This window comes from Sceloporus undulatus, chromosome 2 (genome assembly GCF_019175285.1).
Source record: "Sceloporus undulatus isolate JIND9_A2432 ecotype Alabama chromosome 2, SceUnd_v1.1, whole genome shotgun sequence".
In the NCBI taxonomy this organism is placed as follows: Eukaryota; Metazoa; Chordata; class Lepidosauria; order Squamata; family Phrynosomatidae; genus Sceloporus; species Sceloporus undulatus.
The window spans coordinates 59,653,391-59,677,650 of NC_056523.1; the positions used below are offsets into that span (position 1 = coordinate 59,653,391).

The 24,260-nt window shown below is 37.9% G+C and overlaps 2 protein-coding genes across 3 annotated transcripts in view; one reads left to right on the forward strand and one right to left on the reverse strand.

Moving 5' to 3' along the window:
- Positions 1 to 24,260, reverse strand: part of CACNA2D3 (calcium voltage-gated channel auxiliary subunit alpha2delta 3) — a 726,617-nt gene that overhangs the window by 89,703 nt on the left and 612,654 nt on the right. The window lies entirely within an intron of this gene.
- On the forward strand, positions 7,758 to 23,319 carry LRTM1 (leucine rich repeats and transmembrane domains 1). Its single transcript, XM_042453687.1, is given in 3 exon segments — positions 7,758 to 8,083; positions 12,425 to 13,021; positions 22,891 to 23,319. Coding segments are annotated over 3 exon segments (1,149 nt in total). The 5' UTR covers positions 7,758 to 7,950; the 3' UTR covers positions 23,310 to 23,319.

Genomic DNA, 24,260 nt, shown 5'->3' on the forward strand with positions numbered 1-24,260 from the left:
ACATAGTTGGAAAGCATGCAAAAGGGTGTAAGATTGTGTTACCCCATCTTCCTCTCTTCAGTCTTTTCTACATGCTAGGAAGGGCAACAAGGAAAAAGGAGTTTGTTTTCTGTTGCAAGTATTTTAGTTTTATAAATGTCCTGATGAACATGGTAGTCTTCCTCATGCCTGATCCCCTTCAACCGATTTTTTGTTGTTGTTGAAAAACATTTTTTTTTTTTTTGGAAAAACATTTTATTGGTAGATGGATGGTTAAACTTTTGTACAGACTTTAAAATTGTATACTTTGGCTGCAATGCTATAGCAGCTCATGATAAGTTTTTTTTTTTAAGAGACAATTTTTTAAGGGGAGAAGGTTAAAACCTATGGTAAGTTGCACTGTGAAAGTGGCTCCCCATACCCGCAAGGTGAAGGAAAAGAACATCAGTTTCACTGCTGTTATTTGCAGTCAGTTCATTTAGGACTATTACAGACCTCTGGTTTGTGGCAGCCTGGGGCCAATTCTAGGGTTCCGGAGCGCACAGCATCTCCGGAACCCTAGCACATATGGACAGTGCCATCTTTATGCAGTACTGTCCATATGGCGCACACTTTCATGACGTGTCTTGTGTGATGCGTCCAAAAGGTGCAGTGCACAAGACACATCACTGCGACGCCCCAGGGCACAAATGGTGGCTTGGCATCGTTGCTGGAAGGATCTCCATTTTGGAGGTCCTTTTTGCAGTGGATCATTGTTGTCGTGCGGTTGCTGTGGCAGTGATCCAGAGAAGAAAGGGACAGCCTCTAGCCACCCTTTCCCTCTAATCTGTACTGGCCATATTTCTCCAAATTTAAAGTAGAGTATCTAGACTATAATAGCAGTAAATTATAGGCGCGGAACAGGCCGCTCCAAAATGGCGGCCTGCTGGTGGCCTATTTCCCTCTGGAGGGATGGTGCAGCTGCCAGATGACGTGACGTTTGTCCGGAGTAAAAAGAACCCGGGCAGACACCACGTGGTGCACTTCTTTTTGTGCTGCTGGGCAGACGCCACATGGTGCACCAATGGCGCACTTGTGACATAAGCAATGCAGAGCAACATGTGGACGCTGCACATCACTTATGTAAAGATGGCAGCCCCCATGTGGGTGTGAGGCCACCATCAAAACACAGCCAGCACATACTAGGATTAGGGACCATGCGGTTGGTGTGCGGTCTCTAACCCTAGAATCATCAGTGGCATGGTGCTTTGGGACTGTCTGTCCTGCACCATTGTTATCATTATTGTTGTTGTTATTATTATTATTATTAGTAACCTTTATTTATAAAGTGCTGTAAATTTACACAGCGCTGTACATACAATCTTTTTAATTAGACGATTCCCTGCCCTCAGGCTTACAATCTAAAAAGACACGACACAAAAAGGAGAAGGGAGTGGTGGTGGGAAATGGGATCAGCTCCAGCAGTTCTTCTCTACCTCCGAGGCCTGGACCAAGGGAGATGGACTGGAGGGAGGGCTTGGCTTCTTAATGGATAGTGTTCTTCTTTTTATATTTATTTCTGGCTCCCTTCCCCCCCAAAAAACCCCAAGAAATTGGGACTCAAAGCAGCTTACAGTTTAAAAGAACAATACCATTAAAACATACAAAAGTGAACATTAAAATAGAACTAAGCTATGAAGTGCGTAAAACTGGCACATTTGCTACCAAGGAAGTCCCTTTACTGTAGAGGTAAAATTAACAAAAGGTTTTAAATCCCTTGCCAATTTCAATTCTGCAGTTAAAGATTTTTTATTTTTTTTTAGATTTATGGAAGAGACTGATAGAAAATTACTAAGACTCACTACTACTTTTACTATAGTGGCTTTACACTATAATATACATAATTAATGCTGAACTTCTCAGGGAGGCTGCAGGACTAAAAATGCACATAGAGAAGTTATCTGTAAATTTTGAATCTGAAGATATCCAAGACACTCTGCAGCCTTTCAGTGGCCCTCTGACATGGTGGGAACTGACCAACAGAAAACTCCACTGTAATAAAAAAAACAAAAACTGAAGTTGTTGTTGTTGTTGTTATGTGCCTTCAAGTTGTTTCCATCATAGGTAAACCTATCATAGTGTTTTCTCAGGCTGAGAATGTGTGATTTACTTAATGGATTTCCATGGGCAAGTGGGGAACCGAATTCTGATCTCCAGGGACGTAGCCCAACACTCAAACCACCACACTGGCTCTTCAGTGAAATAATGAGTACCTCAATGAATGATATTAGCATGTTGCATAAAAATTTGGTATTTGTTAAGTGGTGAGAGCAGATGGCATAGTCTTTATTTTCCTGCCAAGTTCATCTGTGTCACTGCTCACATGTTCACCACATGAGAGTTTTATAACAATAAGAAATTATTGTTATTATTAACAAGTAGGACAGGAAAGGGATGCCGAAAATTACAGAGTAAAACAGAATTGGCTTGCAAATATTTATTGCCTGCTCCTTCAAGAAGAAATTGGAAAGAGTCACCGATGTATGAAGGGTAACTGGACAGTCCTAATCATATGTTGTCAAAAGATGGACTGAGCATGTATGCTTGACTAAAAAAGTAAAGGGGGGAAAACATGAAGGGTAATAATTTCTTCTACCACAACAGAGAATGCATCAAGCAAACCCTACGTTATTGTTGGAATTGAACCTCACACAGTGCTTAACATTTCTGTGACCTTACTCTGTGAACATCTTTTCAATTTGTTAGTGCTAAAAATAACACAATTGTAGCTGCAAAGGATTACCCACACCAAGAGAGGCAGTTGAGAGGCATTCTCTAAAGTTCCCATTTATGCACAGAGAGAGTTGCACAATCTTGGGGAATGCACCTGGTTATCAAGCCTCCTTTTCAAGGACAATACTTATCAAAATAATGTATCAATGCATCTGATATGCAAGACAACATAGTTGTTTTACTAAAATCAATGCTAAGAAACACACACATACACACATAGGCCACAGCAGGAAGCAATATGTTCTATATTACTATTCACTATTTATAATCAGATCCAAGATCCTGAGTAGGGGCTGGCAAGAAGCAGTTGACCATGTCATAAGTGGTTAGATTTTTATTGGCAGAAATTCATATAATTAAACATATCAGCATTCTTGGTTATTGCAGTTATTAGGAACAAAATATTTGAATAAACACTTATAAACCAAGTTAGGGCATATATTCTGGGGATTAATGATAATGTTGTTTTTCTTTATTTTTTAAATAAGAATTTTTAAAGGAGAAATTTCTTCCTATGTGAGATGAAGAGACCATTGAAGAAAAAGAAGAAGAAGAAGAAGAGGAGGAGGAGGAGGAGGAGGAGGAGCAACAGCAACAACAACAACAGCTACTGAATATGGGAGAACCAAAACTGGCAGATTTGGCTATTCAGGACCAGGATATTTACTTGCTAAAAAGTTCTATTTGAATCCTTGTATAGAAAGTCTGCCACCTATTCATCTGAGTCATAACAATTACATAGCAGGCAGATACAAAACAGTGTTCTCCATGCTGGAAATATTTGTATCTATTAAGTTTTCCAGTGCAAATTCAAAGAATTTACAGACACCTGCAAATTTCTTTGTCTCTGAGACAGAAAAAAAATTGAATTTGCAGTTGAAAGTGATGCAAAAGAAACTGAAATTGGCAGAAAGTGATTTTGCTATCCCTAATGTGCTGGACTATGAGTCTGGAGCGCTGAATTTGATTCCCAACATGGCCATGAAACCCACTGGGTGACCTTGGGCAAGTCACATGCTCTCAGCCTCAGATGATAAATCTTGCCAAGAAAACCCCAGGATAGTGTCACCTTTGGTCAAACATGAAGGCATCACCATCAACAATGTGTACAGTGGTTGTGTAATGACTCCACTATGGAAGTTATCACATGGGGGAAATTGGAAGGTCAATGCAGTGTGATTCCGGGTGCAATCATGGGGTTTTATGCTTTTGTGCAAGAGGTTATCACATGTAATCAAAGGCAATGCTAACTCAATTCGAACCCAATCCAGGGTCAATAGAGAGATGTGTAAATTCAGGGAAATATAGAATTTACAAATCCTGTTCCATTCCAAAGTTGTGTTCAATTCGAATTTGGCAGGTATGGAATGCATGTCCTGGTTGCCCTTGAATTGCTTTCAAATCAGACTACAATCTCCAAGCTCCTTTGCTGGCTGCAATTTTCACTCCTGTGCTCCCTGGCTGCTTCCTCTGGGACCAAAGGGGCAGGAAAAGTGAAGGTGTTGGTGCTGCGCAGAGGGGGTGAAAATACTCTGGCCTTCACAAAAAGTTAAAAGATCAGCACCAAAGTCCACCTTTCCTCCCTCCCTCCGGGTGTGGGGGGCTTTTCTCTCAGCCTCACAAAGTCCCTCTTGGAGTTCTGGAGCTGTTTGGGGGATGAAGCAGTCCTCCCCACAAAGACACACACACTGCCTCCTACTCTCAGCCCTTTACGGCTCTTTCCCTTTGCAAACTCATCCTCTCCAACTGGAGGGAAGGGATTTGCCAGGGCTCTCTTTTTCTCTCTCGTGACTCTGTCACAGGGTTTTCTTGGCAGGTTTATTCAGATGGGGCTTGCCATTGCCATTTGCTGAGGAGGCTGAGAGAGTGTGATTTGCACCAGGTCACCCAGTGGGATTCCATCCCTGCCTTGTAGAGTCAAAGTCCAATGCTCAAACCAAGTATAAGGTTACTTTGGACTGGTTTTGAATTGGTGAATTGCCTAAATAACATGAAATAAGGGGTAATGAATGAACAGATAATGTGAATTGCCTAAATAATGTGAAATAAAGGGTAATAAATGAACAAATAACATGAAACAAGGCAAAGCCACGGGAACTGGAATCAAGCCCCACCGGAAGTGCAAAAAGGATATGATCCGATTCTGTCCTCACTGCGCATGTACAGGGATGCTAATTCAAATCCTAGACTATGAAGGGTATATACTCATATGATCATTTCTTTTGCATTCACACTACTTTGGCTTTGGGATGGGCACTGTGTTCTTCTGTGGTGTGATAAACATCCACGTACTTGCATTCATTTCCGAATTGGCCCTACTTTCTTTTCTTTCAAAATTGAGAGACATTCCTCCCATGTGACAACATCCTATGTGCCAATTTACATCTCCAAGCATAGTGACATCAATAAAAACTGGACAGAACAGTGACACAACAGATGTGGGTTAGATGGTTGAGAATATTTTAGTAACTATTGCGCATGTATCAGACTGTGTAAATCACAATGCATAATTTCCCACTTCTCACAAAGTGTCTACCCACACATCATCTCCCCAACATTAATCTGTTAACACTAATCTGTTATCCTTAGAACCAACAAACAGTGATGATGTAGTATTGTATGAATGAGAGGAAGCCATCTTACAACTCTCTGGCCCAATAGCTAAGGACAATTGGCCCTCCATATCAGCAACTTTACCATCCATGGATTAGAGCATCTGCAGATGATCCCACCCCATTCCTGTGAATGGTGGTGTGTGCATGCAGCTGTACCAATGCAGTTACGTACACATCACACTGCCATTGGATATAATGGGACTTGAGGTCCCACAGTATTTGGCATATGTGTACATCAGCCGAGAAGTCACTGTACATACATACTGTTAGAAAACGCTAAATCCTATTAATGAGAAATCCTATTAATGAACTTAAGACAGATGGGCTTTTTCCTCCAGATTAGTGACAAAATTGGTATTAGCATGATAACTAAGAAAATTAGGGTTAATTGACGAGCATTCTAGGTAAACAATTAAATAAAATATGAAAGCATTGACACATAAGCCAGTAGGAAAGATTTAGCATAAAACCAGTTTTTCTAAAGATGGTAATTCATGTTCCAGTTGGCAACCATACTGACAGCATAGCTACAACAGAGTAAATATGTTTGAACCTTTGGCTCTCTCTCTTCTCCTGTCCTTCATTGTCATCTTTCTCCTTACCAAACCTACTCCAAAGAATTTCCTAGCCTGCCAGAGTAGTTTCTGAAGGGACTGTAGAGGAAGGAGAAATCACTGATACTGGCAGAAGCAATGGGATCCATGGAAGTAAACTGATGAATTCTGACTAAATGGGATGAAATGTTTAAATTTAATTTCAGTGCATTTGAAATACTGCCTTTTGCAATTATATTTTATGAATGCAAATGAATCTTGTAGCACCTTTGAGACTAAGTGAGCAAAAACAAATTTTACAAATGTTATCCTATATTTTATTTTCAGTTTTAAATCACAACCTGGATGCCATAATCCAGTTAAGAGCTATAAAATATATTCACAATTTATGACAGAGACTGCATTTTTATTTTTCTTTGTGGCCAAATACCATTTTCCCCTCTTAGCACTCTTCTCCAGCACCACATCTCAAATAAGATGATTTTCTTTGTATCAGCTTTTTTTACTGTCCAGCTCTCACATCCATACAAGGTGATGGGGAATACAATGATTTGGACTATCCTAACTTTAGTGTTCAGAGTTATATCTTTACACTTTATAGATCTTGTATAGTTCTTTCATAGTTGCCCTTCCCAAACCTAGTCTTCTAATTTCTTGACTGCAGTTTCCATTCTGATCAGTACTGGAGTACTGTTCCTGAAATAAATGGGAGCTGTGTAGAAGCCATCTTAATGTGGATAGTTAGTTCTGTCTGATGAAGAAGGGGAGATGAATTCAAATGTCCAGCTCGACAAATCTCCTATAAGGGACACTGTATTTCACTTTCAGTTTAGCACTCACTCTGTTAATTCTTCTATCTCATGTTTCTGATTATTTAGTGTGATTTAAACTCCTTGGATTAGAGGTCTATTTTAATGTAAATCACTAAAGGATTTCATTAGGTCAAGCAACGTACAATAGATGCTATAGATACATATATAAAGTAATTCTGCTTAACATGGCAACAAGACTTCACTGCTTTAATGGTGGGACATTTGAATCATAGGATTTGGCTATCAAAACATTATACAGCTATATTACATGAAGTGCAACTAATTGGTCCACCTGGTGAGCCAAGAGAGTTTCCAGCCCTGAGTCCCATCATGAGAATGCACAAAGCCAAACCCCACCACAAGAGGAGAAATGATCTCTGGCTTGTTTGCATCAGTCTTCCTCTACCTTTTCTAAAGAATAGCCACTTATTCAGTGATCCAGGAATAAGTACACTGTTCCTCTTCTTCACTGTATAGCAACATATGCTTAATATCTGAAAGCACCTATAAAGATTGTCAGGCATCTTTAACTGCTGTGGCACAAAGTCACTATATCAATAACTGACATATAAAATAATCCACATATCAGGAAAGGCTATTCCTTCTTGCCTGGAGAAAAAAAAAAGGATCATTATTTTGAATGCCTGAAGTTCTTTTCTATCTTACTTTAAAAGATAAAGAAACACAAAAAACTGTTTTCTCTATACAGTAAAATCCTGTCAGCACAGCTAATCCCTAGGGAAATCAAAAGTATAAGCCCCAGAACAGCAAACAAGTGCACGGTCAAAACCATGTAATCAAGATGAAGGCCTCTTCATACTGAGATTACACACCCCATTGCCTCCAATCACAACCAAGGACGACAGGAACGCAAGTTGGGAGTCATCTGATTTTGCAAGGATTGACAAGGCATGGCTTACAACAATCCAACAGAAAAACAAGAACTACATGAGATTTGAAAAGTCAGCTTTGTTTTTGTGCCTTGGATTTGAGGTCGATTAAATAATTGAAAAGGCTAGGCTATTAGGTCATGATTTCTATGTTACAGCTGTCCAGCTCAGGTTGACAGACACTCTGCAAGGCCTGCTGATTGAAGAAGAGAGGCAGAGAAAATCTCGGTGGTTAGCAGAGCAACCGTCAATGAATTGTGAAAAGGGACCCGATCAAAGGCAGAATAATACCATTTAGAAAGCTTCCATTGGGAGAATTTTTTTTTTAATGACTGTGCGTTGATGCATATTCAGTAGTGGTCCTAACCACTATAGTAACTTTGTTAGAGAGAGTTATTGCCTCACATAAAACTTGAATGGACCGTTCTGCAAGCTGAACATGTTAAAAGCAATCATGAAAGGTAAGATTTATTTTTATTTCGACCTATTGCACAGAGAATCTGTCTCATAAAGAACCATAGCCTTAAAATCTTAGCAAATCCATAAAACCTCTCATATGTGCTAACTCTTTTCTTCTTGGAGCCAACTGTTGCACACTAGGCAAACTGATGCAGAAAGCACCTCCAGTTTTCTCATAGGAATCTGGAATCATAGAGGCAGTTCATTTACTCTTACTGAAAGAAGTTTAAGAAATGATCAACTACAAACTCAGTTAATAGCTTCATGTGAAGATTGATACATTCACTGGTGACTTTCAATTTGATTAAATATCTGCCATTCTAATGTCAGTGTTGCATTCATTACCTTTACCATCTTCCTGGCCATTTGAATAATATTTCACTGGAAGTTCAATCCTATGAAAGTTTAACAAGAAGTTTCTCTGCTTTCAGCGAGACTAATCTCCCTTCAATAAATGTGCACAAGACTGAAACTCTTAGAAGGCTTCTGCTTAAAAATGACAGATATTACTGATCACCCTTGTGGAACATTTATGAAAAAAGGCAGAAAGCTTTGATTAACTTGCCATATGGCTTTTACAATTCTTAAAAAAGATTGATTGGTATATGACTGATTGAGTCCATGTATGTAAGCAATGTTATGAAAAGTCTTAAATGTCTTAAAGCCAGAAAAACCGGATATCATTTTGCTAACTTCATTAACTTAGAACAAGCATTCAAGATGTCAGAAAACATAAATGGGTAAAATGGGTAAGGACAGTAGTAAGTAGAATTCTATGCACTTTTACTCAGAGGTAACTCCCACTGTGTTCAGTGAGGCTTACTCCCAAGAAGGCAACAGGATTAAGAGTGCCTTATTGTGAAGTACTAAGAATAATGAAGTACTATGAATAAACTGAAATAGAGATATTTGAGACCACTGAGGATTTATTTATTTTTTGATCCCAAAATGCCCCAGTTGCTCCATCAACAGGACTACTGCCCTCAAATGTGCCTATCTGCATGCAGGCTAGCCTAATAATTTCATTGTTGCCACATAATTCAAATTGGAATTGAAATAACTAAAATAAACAAGTAAGCTCTTGAAGTCAGAAAAGCTTCCAAGCTGTTAAGAATTTGCCAGAAGGGCTGACTGATTAATCCTATAGATCACATGACAATATACAAGATGCCGAGTAAGACTCATTGAGGAAAATGGGAACATTCATGTTAACAGTTTAAATGCTTTCCATAAGAATGGCCAGTGTGTTTGATATCTTTCAGGAACCAGGCAATGCAAGGTCATCAGCCAATGAATTACATTAATTAAAAATATTTTAAAACATATTTGAGCCTACAAGTGCCTTATAATGAGGCTTGTTCAAAACACTGTTATTGATACAGTGGACCCTTGTTATCCGCTGGGGTTTGGTTCCAAGATCCCCCGTGGATAACAAAATCCATGGATGCTCAAGTCCCATTAAATATAATGAAATAGTAAAATGGTGTCCCTTATAAAAATGGAAAATCAAGGTTTAATATTTGAAATTTATACTTTTTTAAAAAATATTTTCAAACTGTGGATGCTTAAATCCATGTATAAAAAATTCGTGTATCAGAAGAGCCGACTGTAATATTGAATTTTAATTGTATTGCTAATATAAACTCAACAAAATGTTTCCTAGTCTTCTAAATATTGTCAATATATGGTTAAAGTGAAATGAGCTTATTTATTACATATTATGGATTATGAACATTTCATAATAGATATTTGCACTACTGACAACATTGTGGAAAGCATCTCTGTCTATCCTCCCATGTTTCACAGAGGAAAACAAGGATACGTATGGACAAGTAACATCAGAGTGTGGCAAAGATGGTAAAAGTTACCAATGAGGAAAAACAGATAAACTAGGGGTGTATCTACATTATAGAAATAATGCAGTTTGACACCACTTTAAGTGCTGTGACTTTATCCTATGGAATCCAGGGGGTTATAATTTTACAAGGTCCTTAGCTTTCTCTGCCAGAGTGTGCTGGTGCCTTACAAAACTACAAGTCCGATTATTCTCTAGGATGGAGCCATGTCAGTTAAAGCCATGTCAGTTAAAGTGGTGTCAAGCTGCATTATTTCTACAGTGTAGATGCACCCTAGCAGCAAGCTCAGGCAGTTTGCTTTTTCCTGAGCAAGATTTTGCCCCCTCCACTCCTTCCTGCTGAGTGAAAACCTTTCTTGCATTTGGAGCCCAGTTTACAGAAACTGAAGTAAGCTTAAGACAAGGGGGGATGTGGGAAAAAGAGGGAGCTGAAAAACAGCTGTAAAAGTGAGAAAGCAGAGGAGTAACCAGGACTGTCTGCCAAAGCGTGAGATATGCTTAGAATCATAGAATCTTACAGTTGCAAGGGGCCACAAAGAATGTATAGTCCAACTCCCTGTTATACAATTATAAGTTTAAGCTGTAAGTAGGTAAAAAATATAAATAAGGAGATGAATTATCTATAAGATTATAAAATGAAGGAAATATCAGAGCTCAGGAAGATTTATGTAAGTCTAAGATATGTGACTATATGTATGTGTGTATGTATGTCTATTTGTATGTATGTTTTCTATATGTATGTTTTTAATATAATAAACGTTAATTTTTTTTAAAAAAAATACACAACTACAACACTCCCAAAAGATGTCCTTCCAACTTCAATGTATATAGCAATGATTTAATGCTTTACTCAAACATTGATTCATTAACACTGAAACACCAAATCAGCTTCTCAAACAGTGACACTTCTTTATCCCATTTCCCAGTTGGTAGTGTACGTGCTTATGGACACACACCCTATACACAAACACACAGTATAAACAATTATTTTGTTTTAGCATAGAACAAGTTTAAAAATGGAAAGGCATATCCTTGCTATAAACTCAGATGGCAACTCTATCTCCCTATCTGCTCTGGCAGCACCAGTACAGGACTGAATGTCACTAGCACCCAAATGGTTTATTCACTTGCTACTGTTCCATATGCCTTCTTCTGTTTGCAGAGTCCTTCCGTATTCTGCATTGGACAACTAGCCAATTATTTCACTTTAACCAAAAAGTCAAGAAGCAGTTCAAACAGGCCAATCCTTATCTAAAAAATAAATAAATAAACATACAGAAATATAACACAGAATTGGCATTTTTAGTGGGAGAACATTTCATCCTTTCAGGACACACTGTCACACTGTCTGTGACCTTAACAGACCTATTCTGGAGCAAAGAAAACTTGAAGTAGATTGAAGAGAGATACTCCTGATTGACAAGAGAGCGCTTAAGATAGATCTCTTCTGGCAAGTTTAACCACCTGACCTTATGTAAGAAATACCCTCTGACCATTGTATAACTTTGCTGCATTGCCACTTGATGAAAAGTTAGTTTTTAAGATTAATTGCTATTAATTTTATTGATGTGTTTTTATATGTATTTTAAGTACTGATATATGTATTTTAGCGGACTGTAATCCCACCTTGATCCATCTCGGAGAGGCGGGAAAATATAAATAAACTATTATTATTATTATTATTATTATTATTATTATTATTATTATTATTATTATTACAATCCATTAATGAGTGAGGTTTAAAGCAGAATAATGGATTCGTATCATTCTCTGAGATGATTTGCTTATTTAGCACCAGAATATTCGTGTCATCAGAGAAATTGTAAGACTGGCTAGTTAATAGAGAGTCAGTGGCTGAATCTGCACTGCAGAAATAATGGAGTTTGACATCACTTTAACTGTCATGGCTCAATGATATGGAATTTTGGGATTTGCAGTTTTGTGAGATTTGGCATCACAATGCACTATGAATTTCAGAATTCCATAGGATTGAACCATGGCAGTTAAAGTGTAGTGGGTTATGTGTTGGACTATGGCTCTGGAAGACTGAAATTTAAATTGCTACTCAAAACAGGAATCCCTCTGTATGACCTTGGACTAATCCCAGTTTTAAGAGGGAGGCAATGGCAAATATCTTCTGGAGAAATCTTGACAATAAAATTCTCAGCTATGAACTCCATAACTCAGAGTTAACTTGAAGGCACATAATGGCAACTGTCAACGAGATCATTATTGCTATCAAAGCATACATGTTATTTCCTCATAGTCAATAAGTTCACCATGAATTATTTGTACCACATTTATAACTAAACTTCTGATAACACTTCATGAATCTGATTAACTGGGCTATAGTCCATGCTATAATAAACCTGTTAATCCTAAAGGTGATGCAAGAGCCTTTATTGCTCAAACCATATTTTTAGTATGCTAATTAAGTGTTGGTACAATGCTAAATGCAACACTGATCCTTCTTTTTCTTATCGTATAGGTTCATTGCTATTCATATCAAGTGTCATCATACTAACAGATATGGTGAATGGTTGTCCTCCAAAATGCCTCTGTTACCAGTTTTCAAAGACAGTGGACTGCAGAAATCGAGGACTTACTGAAGTTCCTATGCACTTGCCTGCTGGAACTCAAATATTACTTTTATCAAATAATCACATTCAGAAAATCAGTCAACATGTTTTCACGGACACATCAGCTCTCAAAATTCTGGATTTATCTAATAATTCCATCTCAGGTCTATTGTCTGGAACATTCAAGGAACTGCAAAACCTACAGATTCTAAACCTCACTAAGAACTTCATTGGATATGTGGATGACAAGACCTTTAGTTCCCTTCCACGCCTAAAAGAACTGGATTTATCATCTAACAATATCTTAAGTCTGCCTGGAACTTTAGGAAATAACACAGGGCACATAACTTTATTGTCTCTGAAACATAATAAACTCCAAAAGGTAGACAAGCTTTTATTGGAATCACTTCCAAATCTGAAAGTAGTCCTTTTCAAAGGTAACCTCTGGCAGTGCAATTGTCAAGTCTTTGGCCTTAAACTGTGGTTGGAAAGTTTTTTGTATAGAGGTAAGTATCTTTTCTTTATTTCATATACATTATATGTCCAGAAAATGTCTTTACAAATCTTACTATACAGTCACCCTCCATTCTCATGGACTTGAGGTCTGCAATCTTGAATATTCATGGAGGGGTGACCTCCATTATTTTCAATGGGACATGCCCAAACAGCATGCACCCCACATGTTCTTGTGGGCACACACCCCTTTCAAGCCTATGGGGCTTGAATATTGGCGAGTCTCTGTTTTTGTGTGTGTGTGTGTTATGGAATGGATCCCCCGCAAAAACAGAGGCCCGACTGTATTTATTTATACAGTGGGCTGACTGTATTTATTTATACAGAGTTGTGGCACTTTAACGACTTATTTTTGTGTGCTCTCATGTGTATCTATTATGGGATTTTCTTGGCAAGATTTGCTCAGAGGAGGTTGCCATTTCCTTCCCCTGAGGCTGAGAGTGTGTTCTTGCCCATGGTCATCCAGTGTATTTCATGGCCAAGCTGGGAATCAAATCCTGTTCTCCAGAGTTGTAGTTCAACATTCAAACACCTATACCACACTGGCTCCCCTCAAATTTTATCTAGTGTAAAAACTCATGGACTAAGTGAGCTATAGACCATCAACTCTTATATCAAATTTAATTTTTTAGCATATAAGGTGCTGATATGCTGCTTTTATTTATTGCAGTTTTAGTTCAAGAAAGCATCTAACAGCATGTAAAATTGATTGGGCTGGATTGTCACGTTCAGATGATAATATCTTGATATAGCTGATAGCATAGACACTTCATGGATGGTGTTGTGATACAAGCCACAAATATTCCAAAAATTATAAAAGTAAAAGTAAAACAAAGTTAAATTTAAAACTCCAATTCTGTCAATGTTTTAAAAATTGACTATGATGGGCTTTTGATGACATGTTGTGCTTTTTGTTGATTTTTAAAAATATTTTTTATATTTATATGGTCTTTTATCAACATTTAAATAGTTTTAACTCTACATGTTGTTTAATTGGTTTTTTAAAATAATTTGTATATGTGGTTTTACTGATGTTTTTGTGTATTTTATTTTTTATTAGGAATTTATGTTTTAAATATGTTTTAACTGTTTTAATCATGGTTTTAATAACACAGGCTTGTTGTTGGTGGTGTTTTCTGCTTTCAAGTTCAACCTTAACTCATGGTGACCCTGTGGATGAGCCATCTTCAAGACCCTCTAACCTCCACTGCCCGTCTTAAGTCTTGTAGATTCAGACCCATATCCTTCCTGATTGAGTCTAGCCATCTGACGTGTGGTCGTCAACTCTTTCTACTTCTGTCTTACCTAATATTATTGTCTTTTCCAATGATTCTTGCCTTCTCAAGAGGTGGCCAAAATACAACAGCCTCAGTTTGATCATCTTGGCTTCCAGGGAGATATCATGCTTGATCTGTTCTAGGACCCATTTGTTTGTCTTTTTGGCTGTCCACCGTATTCTCAGCCCCCTTCTCCAGCACCACATCTCAAATAAGTTGATTTTCTTTTTATCTACTTTCTAGGCTGTCCAGCTCTCACATCAATACATGGTGATGGGATATAATGGCTTGGATGATTCTAAACTTAGTGTTCGGCTGTATATCTTTGTAGGATGTTATCTAGTTCTTCCATCACTGCCCTTCCCATCTCCAGTCTTATTCCAGTTTAAATCTTTTTTTTTATCTTTTGTAGAATATGATATTTAATGTCATCTTGTTTTATATTTTCGTAAGCTGCCTTGGATCCCATCTTGGAAAAAGGGGAGTATAAATTAATAAACAATAAATAAATACTGCATTTTCTGGCGTATAAGACTACTTTTTAACCCAGGAAAATCTTCTCAAAACTCGGGGGTCGTCTTATACGCTGGGTGTCATCTTGTAGGGCAGGTGCTGAAACTTCTGAGCTGGACTGGAGAATCTGCAGTCGCCACATGTGTAACTGAAGGGCAGAACAAGGTCCAGGCATCCAGGACGCCCAGGGTATGGAAAAAAGAGTGTGTTTGCAATACTGCTCTGATAGCCTTGGAGACAAGGAAGGGCTGGGCAGGCAGGGAGAGCTGACCAATCCAAGCAGGCTTTGTATACAACAAGTTTTCCTGCTAAGTATCTGCATGTCATAAGCATTTGAATTAAAATTACCATATTGAAATCAAATCTGCTGTTTTTTAAATTTTTATTTGGTGTGCTTTGGAAGAGGGGTAGTCTTATACAGTGAGTATATCCCAAATTCTATATTTTAACTGGAAATGTTGGGGCTCGTCTTATATGCCTAGTCGTCTTATACGCTGGAAAATATGGTAATAAATACAGTTTTTAATCTGTGTTGTTTTTAATAAGTCTTATGCCACTATGATATACCGTAATTGGGGAAAGGGGGATACATCACCACTATCATATATAAGGTAGTAGACTGCTGCATCCACACTGCAGGAATAATCCAGTTTGACACCACTTTAACTGCCATGGCTAAATGCTATGGAATTCTAGGAATTGTAGTTTTGTGAGACATTTAGCTTTCTCCATCAGAGAACTCTGGTGCCACAACAATCCGCAATTCACAGAATTCCATAGCTTTGAGCCATGGTACAACATTGAATGTTCTTAACTGTCTAGTATCTGGCCGTATCCTTCCTCTGAAAATGGAAGTTTTATTCAGCTATATTGAGTAATAGCCATTGACAGTCTTGTCAAGTCCCTTAAGGCATGGCAGCAAAAAGGTTAATCATGAAACCAAAGTGGTTGAGGATGGATTAACTATTTTCTGTACTCTGTCTTGGAATAACAAGTAATTCAGGTAATTGTAATTCACATAAGGACCTATCCCCTTGAAAGGAAACCCCTAGGAACACTACTGTCATGTTTCTAAAATTTAGAATGGTTTCAGAGTAGTAGATTATTCAGACAACAGAATAATCTGTCATTGAGTTTAATCTTAAACATGTTCACTCAGACATAAACTCCCCAGTTAGTGTGTTTAAGACTGATACCTGAGGCTTCAGTTCTATATGTATTTATTAGGAGGAAAGCCTCACTGAACTTTTTCCTATAAATACCAGTTGGACTGAGCTGTTATATGTGTAGTAAACTGGGATAACTGAGTGGTTCTGTGGTACAGCTGATGAAATTAATGTTTGTATTACAAAGAAATGTGTGGTTGGAATGTGTAAAGAGTCCACTTTAACCCATGTTGAGACACGCTGTTCCTGTTCATGAGGCAGACACAATTTTTTGTTCCACAATCCTCTCTTTGATGGAGAGGGGAAAAATCTGCATATAAAAGTATGCATATCTCAACTGTGCAAAATACTGCTTACCCAAACTTTAATGAAGGGGCAGTGTTTTCAAGCAATATGTATAATGTAAGATGATGATGGTGATGATGATGATTATTCTGCTTTCCCCCATAACTGGGATTCAAAGCGGCTTATAGAAAAACATAGTAAAAGTAAAACCTACAAAAGTGACAATTAAAAATGGAATTAAACTATAAAAATAATAACATGTGGACATTTATAGAAATTAAGTAAAGGCTTCCCATGTGGTGCATCAGTGTGCCCAGTGACACACTGGCACAGCATGTATCACGGTACCCTCCTCTATACATACCCCCTTTCTCCCCCATCCCCCCATGGTTCCCTGTTGGACTAGCCAGTTTATTATTGTTGTTATTAAATCCATTGTATTGTTAGTAACTTGATATGTTTGTTGTCATTTTGCTTCATTGGGTGTGCAATGGTTCAGTGTGCAGCTGACCGCTTGCATGCTTGTGCAATTATTTCACAGGTGCGCAACAATAGATATAGATATAGATATTTACCACTGGCACCAGAGGCTCGCCCCCCCCCCCCCCCCCCCCCCCCTCCATCTCCACATGGACATATATCCTGCTTGCCCATGTGATAGTTTGCTTTTTCAAGCCTGAACTGGAGCAAACTGGGATTTGTAAAGTCAAAGGCTTTCTCTGAAGATGCCAGCCACAGATGCTGGTGAAACATCTGCTAGAAAAAAACTGGGATTTGTTTTGCTCTGGTATTTAACTGTGGAGCACAGCTTGGGTTCATTTTCTTCCTGTTTTAGCAATGTCTGTCATTTAAAAGGTGAATTCCAAAATGGGGTGGGGCTGTTTCTTTAGCCCATGCGGACAGTTCCTAAGTAGCTGATAAAGAATACTGGTGCATGTTTTTAACTGGTTTTATTTATATTGAAAATTAAGTTTTTAAATTGTGTAATAGGTGAATTTTAGCTATATTGTTTTAATTGGTGTAAACAGCCAGGTTGGGGAAAAGGTGTGATATTTATAACAACAACAACAACCCAACTACTGCTTCTGCATTACTGGAATCCTAAATAAATCCTAGTGTGTATTGGTAGAATCCAAACAAGGATCCCCAGGATCTTTTTTTTCATGCAGAAGAACATTATGTATGAATTAATAAATATATCTTAATTGTAATAACCACACAATAACTTCAACAATTATTGTTTGACAAAATTAATTATTCTTTTTTCCTTGTTCTAGTATTTGTATTGTTGTACTCTACATATATTTGAAATATGAAGAAAGCTATTTCTAATGCCATTTGGAGAAAGCACATCCTGTGTATTCTTCCAGCATATTTATATTTCTCTAGCATAGTTCTTTTATTACTTGCACAAAGCAAACTGATAAATCATTTCTGTTAATTATAACCAGTCCCTGTTAGGTTCTCTGTCTAGCTATCTAGCTATCTACAGATATGCACACACAGAGAGGGAGACATTTCTATCCCTGTTGGAACTTCCCAAAGGAGCTTGAAAATTGAATTAAAAAGAAAAATGAATATTATCTATAATTAAAGAAAAACCACAAGCAGGGCCCCATAAGCAAATCAACACAAACAAGATGGAGAAAAGCCATACTGAAAGCATATTTCAACAACATAGTTTTCACATGATGTAAAAATGCATAGTGATACAGTCATGCAGTTTTAGATTCTAAATACAATGGACTTAACAGAGAAGAGAGTTAGATTTTAGATGGTTGGAAACTATATATTTCTACATTCAAAATGTGCTAAACATGGAGGAATGGATCAGCCACCTTCCTACAATGTAAGAAATACCAAGCCTTCTCTCTTCTCCAAAGCCTTTCAGCAACAAATGAAGCACATATGCTCCAAGTTTGCCTTACCCTTGTATCATAGGGTAACTGATCTTTTGCATATGTGCTCAGAAATAATGCCTGCTGTGTCCAACAGGTATAACTGAAAATATTAGATGTGGCCACAGTCAAAGCAAGAGTGGGAATTTCTGGTCCTATTCAAGTACTTCTCAAGGCTATCTTGTAGCACCTTTGAGACTAACTGAAAGAAATAAATTGGCTACATGAGCTTTCATAGACTTCAGTAAGCTCATGCAGCCAATTTCTTTCTTCCAGTTAGTCTCAAAGGTGCTACAAGATCTCTCTACATACTGATTCTACAGACTAACATGGCTATATCTTTGAATTCTCAAGGATATGTGAGGCTAACAGAAACCTGACCCAGGTATGTGGGAACTTCAGCTTCTGGAAGGCAAATGGTTTGGTACTAAAAGCAGTAGAAAACATAGCCGCCTTACAGACGGGCCTAAGCGGTGCCGTCGTTGCGCCAGAAATACGCGCGAGGGGCGGTGCCTCCGGACGCGCCTTGCCCCTCGCGCGTATTCCGGACGACAAGATGGCAGCGCCCTATACAGACGGGCGTGGCCATCTTGACGTAACGGACGCGCAGCATCCAGACGTCTAAACCCGGAAGAGCCGTCGCGAGTGCGCGCTTTGGCACTTGCAGCGGCTCTTCCGGGTTGCCGGAAGGAATGCGATTTCTGCACTCCTTTTTTGCAGCGCAGAGGAGTCGCACGGTTTGGCTGTTGCGGCTCCTCCGCGCTGCAACCGGCAGCGGCCCAAGACCGCCCCTTTTGGGCAGTCTGTAACGGGCCATAGAGACCAAGCATGAGAGACAGTGAGTGGTGTAGTCACTAATAAATCTGGCCAGAATCATGTATCAGCTGCCTAGTTCTGTATACTTAAGTAAGGGCCCAAACAGACAGGCCAAAATGAAGCTGCTTTGGGTCACTTTGGAAGTGTGCAGTTTAATGACGCATGCGTCCTAAGAGGTCAGAAGCTGCACCAAAGCCATGCTCCAGTCCTAAGGACTGGAGCACAGTTTTGGCGCAGCTTCTGGTCTCTTAAGAACGTGTGTTATTTAAACAGCATACCTTCAAAGTGACCCGAAGTAGCTTTATTTTGGCCTGTCTGTTCAGGCCCTATAACTAATATGCTTAACTAAGTAGCTGAGTAGCTGATACAGGATTCTGGCTCACATCTTCAAATTAATGGCCATGTTTTACAAGATGATCTCTAATTGCTCTGCTCTGGGAGAAGAATGGGATTTAGCAACAATATTCAGGAGTGTCCTGTTTCCTCCCAGTGAATTACATTATAAAGTAGCAATAAGAATTGTTTTCTATTTAGTGTTGTATGGGATACTTTTAAAGTATCCACCATATCTTTCTCTCCTTTTCAGTCATTCCTGCAGTGAAAAAGAAAAAAGAATCTTTAACTCTATGGGGGCTTAGTTATTTTGTAGATATTATTACATAATTATCTACATAATTCCATTTTTCTCTTCCCTACTTAAAAAAAGGTGTCCTGTTCATTTGAGTGTGGATTCTGAGCAATAGAAATCCCTGCTTCCTAACACATTGGTTCTCTATTTTCTTGTTGCTTTTGTTGCCATCAAGATGACTTCAACTTATGGTGACCCTATGAGTGAGAGAAGTTACCCTTACATACTTATGGCCATGGCCGCCATGATTGAGTATCCTTCTGGGGTGCAGTCTTCCTTTTTTCCTACTGCCTTCTACCTTACCAAGCACTGTTGTCTCTTCTAGTGAGTCTTGTGATATAGCAAAAGTATGACAGCCTCAGTTCAGTCAATAATGACTTCTAGGGAAAGTCCAGGCTTCGTTTGCTCTAGAACCCATTTTTTTAAGCAGTCCATAGAACAGTTCCTCCAGCGCCACATTTCAAATGAGTCAATTTTCTTCCTACTCACTTGCTTCATTGTCCAGCTTATATAACCATAATGGGAAATATGATGGTATAGACAATCCACACTTTAGCATTCAATGCTATATCATTTTATTTATTACAATCAACTGATCAACATCAACAAACAACAATCACATACAATAGTTAATAATTAAAATTTCACTTATAAAATTATATTAAAAAGAAAAAGGGAGGAAGTAAAATAAAATAAGATAAGATAATTATAAATGCATGAAATCATTATAAAATTTTAACAGACTAATAAGTATTATAAAATTTTAAGAGACTATCTTACATCTGCAGACCATTGTCACTGTACAAAAGCTGGCCACCCTTATTGTTATTGTTGGGCATTGGTCTACGAGCAAATAAGATACATAAAATTCATCAGTTCTTCCAGGATACTGACTAAGAATTGGATAAATAAAAATATGATGATAGCCATTTTAAAAAACACAGTACAATAATACATGACCAATAGTCTCCACTGAACCAGTTCCACATGGGCATATACGTACTTCATAGGGAATTTTTTTGTATCTCCCTTCCAATAAGGCTGAACGTAGGACATTATATTTTGCTAAGGTAAATGCTATCCTGTATTTTGGAAGAGTTAGAAGACTCAGATAATTGCCTAACGAAAATGCATTACCATTGTCTCTAAAATCAGGGCATAGAGAGGCTTCTTTAACACATTGTTACAACTCATTGTCTATTATTTGTTGATATATTTCCTGTTTTGCTTTATTATAGCCCATTGCCAAAATAGTAGTATATGAAAAACCCAATTTGGCCACTTTCTCATTCAGAGTTTTATTCCATCTGGAAAGAAACCCATCAGACAATATCAATGGGGCTGATCTACTGGAGTGAACAACAATCTGAGCCAAAAATTAAACTTAAGTACCAATGCCCCTGATTCGACTGTCATTTGACCTGTCTCCAAGTACAGGATTGCATTAGGAACACACTTGGGAAATATTAAAATTAGTATAAAAACACCATTGTGCCCCATATAACATCTAGGCCAGAGACTTCATATTAAAAACCTGGATGGCTGAGGGAATATGCTGACCTCCTTTAGTTTAAAAAAAAAAGGATGTGAGTGATTTAATACTTTTTTGAGCATTTGCTGTGGCATTTATAGACCGAGCTTTCCAAGAACCCGAGGACTGAAAAATCACTCCTTAGTACATATAAGATTTTACTTGCTCAATTGATTGTTCATTTATTTGCCAGTTATGCATGGTCCTTTTCTTAGTAAACACTAAGACTTTAGGTTTATTACTAGCTCTTCAGTTTGGCATCCACATAAAGGAGAATTGACAGGGGTCTGTTTGCTAAATTTGGAGGATGGAAATTTAAATCAGATAAACTTTCCACCAAAGAATTAATATAAATGTTAAACAAAGAGGGGACTAACACACATCCCTGTCTGACACCCGTGGATGATGGTATGGCCTTAGTAAGGTGTCCTAGCCTTTTGCATCTGAGCTTCAGACATGTGTCCATATACAGACTACTAATCAGAAACAAATGCTATATCTTTACACTTTAGGATCTTGTCTAGGCCCTTCATAGCTGCCCTTCCAAGACCTAGTCTTCTTCTGATTTCTTCATGGCAGTCTCCATTCTGTTTAATGAATGAGCCAAGGCATGGAAAATCCTGAACTATCTCAATGTCTTCATTATCTACCTTAAAATTATGAATATTGTAGGGAAAATACTGAAGGTATGTCTGGATTCCAAGTCTGAGAATATAAGATCAAACATTGCTTAAATAAGCAAAGATGGCTTGTTATATACAAGTTAAATAAGTTATTTATAAATAATAAAATAAAAAATGAAGAGCTTTCTTATATTTTTAGAATCAGATTCAATCCCAAGTAACTGATATTATATATATTTCATGACCAGTTTGAAACTTTCTGTAGAAAGAAACTATAATCCTAAAACCAATAAAAACATACAAAAGCCATGGTTAAGGGACTTTCAGAACAAGGCCTTATGGTCATGCAGAAACACCTATTCATAGGACAAGCAAGCAGTATTTGTTCTATGTTATGTAACAAGTTTACATGTTTAAGTATATACATAGGATTACAACATGGCCAGAACATACAAAATCCTGATCCTCATGTGATGGAAGCCAACATAGCGGTAGCAGAAAGTGGCTGTTATCCTTCAGTAACAATGTTTAACAAATGGCAGTTAAATTGAGAGTGAGCCTACTGAAAAGCCAGAAGATTGAATTTCTGTGTCAAAATGATCAGATGTTTCTCAGTCAGTAATGAGAATTGGCAGATCTGAATGATAGTACAGTAGTATGCCAACAAACTGCAGTTTCTTTAAAGAGGTGAATAATTTGCAGTGTGATGGGCAAAAATATTTTACTTTAGAATGGAAAGGTCTATAGGCTGTTGATGTGAAATTCCTTTTGTGAAGCCTTAGAATTAGAACTGTAATGAATTAGGTTTTTTTAAAAATAGCTTTCCATGCCCTGGAGAGCAATGATGTGATTGTTAGTAGCTCCTTTATTTTTACAGTTTTCCCTCTAGCTGAACTATATAATCTCTATTCAGCTATTTTCATATAAAATCTATAAAGCAAAAGAAATCTGTGTCATTAAAAAATGTAACTCCCTCACAAAACCACTTCTATGAATTCTTTCCACAATTATAATTTAAATACAAACAGTGGTCACTTTTAGAGGGAAAAATCAGTTTCTTCATTAGTTTATAGTTTTAGATTTTTTCAAAAGTACTAAGAATTTAATAAAATATTTTCTTTTCAGGAGGAATTAGTGATGGTGTAATATGTGCATCACCTGAAAATCGGAAAGGAAAAGACCTCCTCAAAATTCCTTATGAGTTGTATGGGATCTGCTCTTCTACAGCTTCTCAAGTTCACCAGGCCAATATTCATCATTATTCTGAGCACAGAGGTTCTCTGAAGCACGGCCATTCCAGTGAACATGGCGGAGATGGCAGCCGCTCACATTGTGAACCTAAACCAAAGCCACGTCCTGTGAGCTTGCGACATGCATTGGCCACTGTCATAATAACTGGAGTAATCTGTGGGATTGTGTGTCTCATGATGTTGGCTGCTGCTGTCTATGGCTGTGCTTATGCAGCCATGACTGCAAAATATCACCGGGAAAACTCATCCCCTGGCAAAGAGAAGGGGAATCATGGCGGAGAAAGAACCATATGAGAGTTTATTGGCTTGACTGGATTAATGTGAGATTTCACAAACACCCACATGCATCCACCCCAATATAATTTTAATTAACTAGGTACTTTTGTGTTTTGGTTTTTCACATTCAGTTTTTTCACATGCAAATACATCTAGGAAGGATCTGTCAAAGAGTGGAATCTCAATCATAAGCAAACAAAGTCCTTCAGCACAGCAAGGCCAAACTACATCTTACTTTTTTTTGGTACATTGAGAGAAAGATGTTTGTAGCATAAACTTGCATAGATTTTGACACATCAGATGCTACACCTGATGAAGTAGATAGAATCTATTAAAGCCTACACTACAAACTTACATCTCTCCATTAGTTTTAAAAGTACTACAAGAACTTTGTATGTCAATGCAGACTAACACAGCCATGTCTCTGAATTTATTCTTTGAACTTTCCTAAAACAGTTGACTGTGTGTGTCCAACTATTGAACATTTTTTCCTTGCCCATACAGGGTATGATATTTCCTTAATCCTGGTCATGATTTTTATAAATAACAATTCATCACCACCACCTACATGTGTCTACAGGGTTTTAGAGGGGGGGAAATCCTGGTGCAATTGGTTTTTTTAAAAAAGCCACATACTATATATACTCATGGATGGGTCAGAAATTTAGGTGAAAAAATTGACCCAAAAACCTGCATCGACTTATCCATGGGTCAATGTAGATACTGTACTTTAAAACTCTCATTTTTTAAAAAGGGAACCATCTCCCAGTGAAAAGAAAGAGTGTAATTTGTCCTGGAAGCACTGACCTCCCTTTATTCTCTCATTCATTCAGTCTTTAAAATGAGTACAAAGTTCTGTCTGCTGGGATTTTGTAAATTCTTTGGCATTTTTTCCCCTTTGCTTCATCATTTAGATCCTTTTTTTACATGCCCCTAAGTTTTATTCTCGACTTAGCCACGGGTCATATA